The sequence below is a fragment of the Eurypyga helias genome, unplaced genomic scaffold (genome assembly GCF_000690775.1).
Source record: "Eurypyga helias isolate BGI_N326 unplaced genomic scaffold, ASM69077v1 scaffold31650, whole genome shotgun sequence".
NCBI lineage: Eukaryota > Metazoa > Chordata > Aves > Eurypygiformes > Eurypygidae > Eurypyga > Eurypyga helias.
In genome coordinates, this window is record NW_010228310.1 from 321 (window position 1) to 9,190 (window position 8,870).

General features: G+C 52.1%; 1 protein-coding gene across 1 annotated transcript in view; it reads right to left on the reverse strand.

The window, feature by feature from the left end:
• Window positions 1–4,278: 4,278 nt before the first annotated feature.
• Window positions 4,279–8,870, reverse strand: part of ZNF341 (zinc finger protein 341) — a 14,115-nt gene continuing 9,523 nt past the window's right edge. Inside the window, exons 8-11 of the mRNA XM_010158957.1 lie at window positions 7,771–7,903; window positions 7,221–7,332; window positions 6,415–6,485; window positions 4,279–5,373 (exon numbers count right to left, since the gene is read on the reverse strand). Coding sequence (XP_010157259.1) covers window positions 4,859–5,373; window positions 6,415–6,485; window positions 7,221–7,332; window positions 7,771–7,903 — 831 coding nt within the window. The 3' untranslated portion in view covers window positions 4,279–4,858. The remainder of the gene's footprint in view (window positions 5,374–6,414; window positions 6,486–7,220; window positions 7,333–7,770; window positions 7,904–8,870) is intronic.

Here is an 8,870-nt window from a genome sequence, read left to right on the forward strand (position 1 = left end):
CAAGGAAGCTGAGGGGGGACTTTTTACAAGGGCCTGTAGTGACAGGACAAGGGGTAACGGGTTTAAATTGAAAGTGGGGAGGTTTAGATTAGATATCAGGAAGAAGTTCTTCCCGGAGAGGGTGGTGAGGCACTGGGACAGGTTGCCCAGAGAAGCTGTGGATGCCCCATCCCTGGATGTCTTCAAGGCCAGGCTGGATGAGGCTTGGAGCAACCTGGTCTAGCGGAAGGTGTCCCTGCCCATGGCAGGGGGGGTGGGACTAGATGATCTTTAAGGTCCCTTCCAACCCAAGCCATTCTGTGATTCTATGACTTGGAAGAAACGAGCACGTGGGGCCACAAAGGAATTGGCGTGGGAGCCAGCAGAGGAGCTGGGAACGGAGCCTCCTGTCCCTGCCGTGCATGGGTCTGGGTGTGAGTCCCAGCAAGCTGCCCCCTCTAGGGCTGGTGTACACAGCAAGTCACAGCACGCTGCTGGTGCTTACGACCCTTAACAAACGGCTCGACCTCTGCCACTTGTGCGCAGCCCCCTAAGGTGTGGAGGTAACACACGGCGAAATTCCTGTTTTTAAACTTTCCTTTCTCAACTTGCCAACTTCACAAAATCAAGTATGTAAGTCCAGGGTTGCTTAATTGGCGGTGACTAGTGGTGAGCTCCTTATTTCCTGGCTACTTGGAGTCACGCATGCTGGTTTGCGGGGCAGTATGGACATAAGTCCATGTTATAAGGCCACAGTGCCTACAAAAAGAGCCCAAAATCCAACGAAGACATCAAGTCTTAAGTGCCTCAGCCTGGTACCAACCTTTACTGGATACTTTTGACTTGATGCTTGGTCTCTGTCATTTGTAAAAGCAATAAACACAGTGGTGGTGTGAAAACAAGTTCATTAATAACAGACTCGGACACCAGTAGTGTTTGCCACTGGAAATTGCCCAAGAAAATTAATCATTGCTTTTGAGCAGGGCTGGACTAGTTAGTGCTCTGCGGAACAGGCCGGGATATACACACCAAATGGCGAAGAGGAAAAATGAACCAAACGGCTCATGGGGCAAGAGAGTTTCTTCGTGCCCCCTGCCAGTGGGGAGAAGCACTGCCCTGGGTAATGAACTGAAGGCAGCATCCTGCAGCGGGTGGGAGTTCAGCTGTGTCACGGATCCTGCCTCATTCTACCTTGTAACATTGTAACGGCAGACATGGAGGAAAGACAAAAAAACACCAAAGAAAAATGCAGAAGCTTACAGAAATCCGAGCTTTCCAGCCTCGGCAGGAAACCCCCCAGGCTGTAAGAGTACAAGGGGAGACAGAGCTTTTACCTGCCCTTTTCTTACTCTCACATAAACATCTGCTGTCAGAAGAGGATGCAGACTGCCATGGACCTTTGTGCTGATCCAGTATGGACTCCAGTTCTCCCAGGGGATGGCTCTGGCCCTGGGTACTCCAGGGAACTGCCAGAAAATACCAAGATGCTTCTGACAGTTGTTCTGTAAAGAAAATGATTGTACCCAGGACACAGGATGGAACCAGCCCTGTGGAAGGTGCTGGGACAAAATTGGTGAGCTGAGCAGTTTAGATCCACCTCAGCCCACGCTGCAGCTGAACAGCGGGCTGGCCCCTGCTAGAGAAACAGAAACGGGGTAGATTTCTGGGCAGAATTTTCCCTTTTGGCCAGCAGGAAATAGAACAGTTTGCAGACATCTTAACTGGCTCCACGTCTGCAGAGGAGCTGAAGCAGCTGGACTGGACTGGGACATCCAGGAAGGAAGAGGGTTTCCGAAGCTCATGGCCTGCTGTGATGAGGCACCTTCCCTGCACAACTGGTCCTCACGTAGTGAACAGTACCAAGGGCTGCGTGTAACTCACGATGTCTCAGTGACAGCGTTTGGTCTTCTAATTAAATCCTCTTCCCCATGACATTTCCTCCCATGGCAAAATTTAATCTGCAGGCAGTATGGCTGCTGAGAGGGGGTGGTGGTCGTTTTGAATAACTGCATTTTTCCACAGAAAGCTCTGCAGGGGCTACCAGGACCTCCTTTTGCTCCACTGCAGCCAGCCCAGCTGGGAAGCAGGGGACAGGGGCCGCCACTCACGCAGGCAGTCGCCCAGCCTTTCCTCTGCCAGCGCCCTTGGGGCTGCAGCATCCATCACACACGCACAGGACTCGCATCCACAGGACATCCACAGAGCTGCACAACCAGCCAGCCCGGCCTGTCTCCTGGTCAGGGACCTCAGTGCGTTATCTCACGCGTCATCGCTCCGAGACGGACTCTGCGAGGACCGTCATCATGCTCAAGATCAAGCTAGTTTCGGTTCAACACTACCACGCGCGCAAACGTACTGAGCAAACAGCACAGCGTTTCAGCCCCCCCGTCCCGCAGGCACATCCGAGGCTGGTTTGTGGCTCTGCTTCCACACCCTGAATTACACTCACGCCAGTGGAAACCAGCGTCCAGCATCTCATTTAGAGTGGCTGGTCTGTGCACAGGGCTGGCGGAAAGCAGGGGCCAGGAAGGGCCAGGCCTCCAGACGGCGCCTCAGGGCTGAAGGAGTGCTGCACCCACACATCTTCGTTCAAAATAGACCTGACTGTAGCACTGCAGCAAGCACCAGGGACCACATAATGACACTGTACTGTGCCTGCACAGAGGGGAGGAAAATAGGAAAAGTATATTTAGTAATCACTCTTCCCCTCCTGTGAGAGCCAAGTAGTTAAAACAAACATTGTGGGCAAATAAACTCTGCCCTTCAAAGCAGACAAGACATTTCACAGAAACACAAAAGCAGGTTAAGTAGGAAGGGCCACTTGGAGGTCTCCAGCCCAGCCTCCTCCTCCCAAGCACTTCCACTCAGAGCAGGATGAGCTGTCAGATTTGGAGTATCACACCAAGATCTCACAGCCTCTGTGGCCTCCTTCCTTTGACCACCCTCTTGGTAGGAATTCCTCTTCCTGGTATCGAGTCAGAGTTGCCATGTCCCTGTTGCCTCTTATCCCATCCCCATGCACCTCTGAAGAGTCTGGCTCCACCTTCTCCATCCCCTCCTGTCAGGCCGCAGCAAGACCTCTCCTTAACCTCTTCCAAAGCCTGAACAACCCCCTTCTCCCAGCCACCCCTTGTAAACCCTGTGCTCCACTTCCCAACGCCCGCCGACAGCAGCAGGTACAGAGCATCGGACTGAAACGGGCAAAAAGTGAGTTAAGGAAGTGAGCAAGCAAAATGAACTGGTGGCAGGACCCACCCTGACAGGGACCATGTGACAGTCTTCCAGGGGTGACGGCGTAACCCGTCATTACATTGGGCGCAGTCTGGGAGCACGTGCTGCCAGCAGATGCCATGATGGACATGGCACCAGCAGGCTGCATCTGCCAGCTTGCATTTTTAAGATTTGAGCAAAATACACTGCAAAGGTGACAGGAAGAGCACCTTGAGGTCAGGCTGGAGCTCAGGCAGGCACCAGGGTCAGGCCAGTCAGGGCAGTAATGCTGAGATGAGTGCCCCAGCAGCCAGAAACACACACCGTTTCCCAGAAGGCGAGGCAGGGGACTCTTCAGCCAGAGTTTCAGCACCCAGGACTGACTGAACCTGGGCCCTCCTCTGCACCACCCCCAGAGAAACAGGCTGGAAATACAGCATCTTGCATCTACAAACAACTCAGCAGCCCATCACACAAATTTACCAGGGAAAGGTCAGCTCATCTGACCCACAGAGAGCAGGAGGAAGCACAGGAGGGCAGAGCAACCTCCTTTGCCAGCACTGCACAGTGGTAATTTTCAGGTCCTGGGCTTGGTGCTCCCATGCTGGCTTTGGGACTCCTCCTTGGGAAATCAGAGAGGAGAGGCCCTGCAGAAACTGCCCCAGTCACAATGGACTTCCTTGTTACCTAACCACATCAACTCCCCACCCTGCAGTGACCGTCTGCCACCACCAACTGGCTCAAAGAACTGAGCGGAGGGAATGTGTAGGCTGGGGAGCAGCTGGCAGAAGCACACACAGGTACCCTGCAGCGCCTAGTCTGAGCTGATGCTAGAGAACCTGCCCATGGACGCACCACGGGTTTCCTGTGTGACCCTGGAGAGGCCACTTCACCCAGGCCTTAGTCTCGCACGCTGTACACAGGTGTCACATTTAACTGTCGCAAGGATTGACTCATTGATGTCTAAGGCACTTCGAGAGCCTTGGATATGGAGAAAGACCACGGAAAGAACAAACACCGGAGGGAATACCAACCAGGGAGAAAGCCAACACATGCGCGTGCTCCCACCCACCGACTCCACACGGTACGTGAGGTCCACGGTGTTTATAACACATGTACAGACAAGGCGATCTTTCTGAGAGACAGAGAGGAGAAAGATGCCAGAAATAAGTCTGTCAGGGTATTTCTGAACAGTGTTCCCAAAGGATCTCAGGATGAACTTGCTTCCACTAGGAAGGATCAATTGTTGGCGCTCAGAAAGGCCACCCAAATACTGGGCAATACACCTTTTAGGCCAGAAAAACCACAGATGGGACAAGCTGTGATTTGCAATGCCACCAGATTTCAGCAGCTCTGTTTGTTGCAAGTCTGCATGCTCCTTATTCTTACCCTGATTCAGGGATCTTAGTCTTTCTTGCCCTAGGCTAACCAGTGATGCAGAGGGACAAGAAACAATGGAGCCATTCTCTTCAGTGCCGTGTAGTCGTTGGTGGCTTCCAAGCAGTCCTCTGCCCAAGGACGGGAGGAACGAGTGGAGATGAAAGACATCCTCTCCCATATCCACCTACCTCCCCACAAGAGCTTTGGTCTTTTTCACCGAGATAAATTTCAGCACCAAGTCCGACAGCCCCTGCAGCAGCCCTCAGCCACACAGTGGCTCTACGCATTATCACTCCGTTGTTTGGATGTAAACAGGGACAGCCAGCATGGTCCAGGGGCCATCCGAGGCAGTCTGCAGTTCTGCCAGCGCCAAGTTGGACGCGATGTTATTGGGCTGCCCGGGAACGACAAGGTCTGGGTCAGCAGCTCCCGACCCACCAACCACGATGGACAGGACTGCGTCCGACTCCTGGAATGGTTCTTTGTTAGCGCCAGCTTCAGGGAGGCTTTCCCCAGCCGCACCGTCCTTCAGCTCGCCCAGACCCAGCTGGCTGGGGAGGGAAAGGCCCGCCTTGCGCCCCCGTGCCACCCGCTTCTTCTGGGGCTTCCTGAGCTGCAGGTCTTTGTCCTTGGGGGAGCCCAGCCGGCACTTGTGGTCCTTCATGTACTTGTGGCGCGTGAAGCCTTTGCTGCAGGTGGGGCAGCGGTATTTGTAGTTGCCGGTGTGCGAGCGCTGGTGCTCTATCATGTGGGCTCGTCGGCTGAAGGACTTGTTACAATACTGGCACTTGTGGATCTTCATCCCTGCACAGAGCATCAGAGGAGAGAGAGCTCGGTTAGAGACCCTGCATCCTTCAGGAAAAGCTGCACCGCACCGAGGGAGTGCGTGACAGCTTCATCTCCTCTTACAAGGAGATATTCCCTGATAAATGGAGGAGACATTGTGCCAGGCAAATCTGCAGTTAGAAAAGGGTGAAGAGGACTAAAGTATCACCAGAAAAAAATGTCAGGTAATTATGATGAAAATGCAAAACAATCTTAAACTCGTATTTTTTTCAAGTGTATTTGTTAATTAAAAAATTTTCACTTTTTTTTCCTCCCACATATGGGAATGTGCAGTCTGAAACAAACCATCCACTGCAGTGTCAGCACAGTGCCATCCGATCGCACTCTGCGAGGCTTTGGACGTGACAGGCACGAGACTTTCGGTGTCACCCCCAGAGGCAAAAGTCAGAACTCTCCCTAGGGCAGAGGAATAAATTATTTGTCTTTATTAGGAGTGGGAGCATCATTTTTGGAGCAGAGAGAAAGGAATCAAATCCCAAGAGATCTCCTTTTGAATGCGAGGTGGTATTGAGGAGGAGTGGACTGAGCACTCTGGATACTCATTTGATAGAAACAGAGAGCGTAATCCAGGTCTCTGCACCTTGCCAGCAGGCCCAGCCTGCAGATTTATATTGCCTTAGAAAGCAGACCACAGCTTAGACACAGCTGTAAAGGCATGCACACTTAAACAGGCCTGCAGCAACAGAGATAAATCTGAAGCTAATAAATGATATTAAGAACGTAGGCCTGTATCTGTACCACACGCAGTGGAAAACTCTCCCCCAAGAGCAGACACAGTAGGTGTGTGAGCCCAGCTCACACAGGGGTGGAGTGACACTGCAGGGAAAGCACCTGTAAGGAACATCTCGCACTTCTGGGGGTATAAAGCAGAAGCACTTTCAGGGTTTGCTCTCTCTGGTTTCTCAGCCTTACTCCTTCTGCGACATCTCCTGCAGCACCAAAGTGCATCCCAGCCACTTCGTCCCCCACTGCTGCTGGCACGGGCAGAGCTGCACTTACCCGAATGGGACAGGATGTGAGCCTTCAGCTTGTCGGGCCTGTTGAACTCCTTATTGCAGCCCATGTGGCTTCTGTAACAACAATAAATGCTGGTGAGCAGCACGAATCAACCGAGGGCAGAGGTATGAACACCCGCGGTGCAGTCTCGGCAGGAGCTCTGCTGCTTCAGCCCTTCTGGAGGGGGCAAGAAATAAAGAGGCTGATACAGGGACACGTGGCTGTAGACTACACGTGGTCTGTGTCTCACTACGAAAGCTCCCAAAAGCAGCAGGTTCAACATCCCAGCTGGAGACAGAAACATTTCGGAAGGAGCTACGGGGTGGTTGGAGCAGGGAGAAGCCAGTCAACCTTGGCTATGCCATGGATTTGGGAATGCACCTTATAACCCTGAGTTTCTCTGGCTCATACATTAGCTCCTATGATGCCAAGTGCTTCTCGAGGCATGGCAGTTGGGGAGAGCTCATCATTCAGGCAACCCTGTGCCTTGCGGTCAAATAACGCTCCTTCTCTTCCCCAGTGCTCCCCGGGTGCAACCCCCCCAAGCCTCCCATGAAGGCAGGCGTTATTTTACAGGGCTTGATGAACTGAGATGAAAAGATGTGGCCCCACAGGAAGACAATGACAAAAAACTGGAACTCCTGAGCTCCTGGTTCAAGAGCACAACAGTATTCCTGCCTCCCCAGGAAGCAGTGGATTGGTACATGCCACACATGGACCCTAGGGTACCTGCAGGAGACGTTCCTTCTATCCCAAATCCCATCCCAACCCCATTAAGACACGCCACCACATGGAGACACGCTACGTACGAGAAGGGACATTTGTATTTCTTAAAAGGCTCGTGGATCAGCATATGTCGCTTGAGTTTGTCTTTCCGGTTGAAAGCTGCGTCACACACTGAGCACTTAAAGGGCTTTTCACCTGGATAAAAAAAGAGACCAAGAGTCAGGGAGAGTCCAGTCCGACCAGGCTGCCCTAGTCATGAACAGGATTTGCTTTGGCAGTGGTGCTACTCACTGCTTCACTATAAACATCCACAAGCTCCCCTACCCTGCTCGATGGGTAAATGGGTGGATACAACCCACCCTGTGCACTGCTCCTGCTCTCCAGGGCCACCTTCCTTACCTTCTACCACCGTGGGCACTGGGGAAGCCACTTCTGTGTCCCACTTCTAACTGGTGCAGTACTGGGCACAAGGCTGAACCAAAATCATACATTTCCTAATCGCCACGTTACTACGAAAGACTCACGCGGTCAGCTCTCTTACTCTGGTTATCAGGAAAATAGCCAGGGCACCACAGAGTGCAGCAAGGACTGTGACACAGAGAGTGAGCACTGTGGTGCCGGGGCAGCCCGTACCCGAGTGGATGTGGGCGTGCAGCTTGAGGTAGTGCTCCCGGCGAAAGAACTTCTTGCAGATCTGGCACTTGAACTTGCTGCCCCCGCCGTGCGTGGGGATGTGGCGGTGCAGGTACCTCTTGCAGGGGAACACCTGTCAACACACAAAACCAAGGCTAAGAGCCAGCAGCACACTTGGGACATCGCTGAGCCTGCATGGGCATGGGGGGTGTGGCTGGTGTAGAAAGCCACAAGCAGCTCATGATGACTGCTTTCTTGGAAAGGATGCACCGAGGAAACCTTTTGTTTGCGTAAGGAAAACACAAACAGAGCTTTAAAAAAAAACACACCAAAAAATTCTTATCCTTAAGAAACACATATGCTGAAACCTTGCTGCTAAATTCTGTAAGACAAACTGCTGAGGAGCAGCACCACAGACGGACACCCAGACTCCCCCCAGAACCAGCAGTAGGATGGTGAGCTGGGTTTAGTTGGGACAGAGTTAATTTTCCTCACGGTAGCTGAGGCTGTGTTTTGGGTTTGTGCTGAGAAGGATGTTGATAACACACTGATGTTTTTAGTATGAGGCTCTGCTTTGGATTAAGTCCTTGTCTTAATGTCAGCATTGCTTGGCAACAACTAAAACCATTAGTATGTTGTCAGTGTTCTTCTTGGCCAGCTGACCGAACTGACCAAAGGGACATTTCATGCCATCATGCCCTGCTATGTAAGCTGCGGGGGTTGGCCAGGAGGGGAATTGCTGTTAGAGGACTGGCTGAGCATTGGTCAGCCAGTGGTGAGCATTGTATCACTTTATTTTCCTTCCCCTTTCCTTTTATTTTCAACTACATGTTATCATCATTACATATTATCAGTAGTATCATTCTTTCATTTACTTTCAATTGAAGCTGTGGATGCCCCATCCCTGGAAGTGTTCAAGGCCAGGCTGGATGTGGCTTGGAGCAACCTGGTCTAGTGGAAGGTGTCCCTGCCCATGGCAGGGGGGTTGGAACTAGATATCTTTAAGGTCCCTTCCAACCCAAACCATTCTGTGATTCTATGAATTATTAAACTGTTCTTCTCTCAACCCACAGGTTCTCTCATCTTTTTCCTCTGATTCT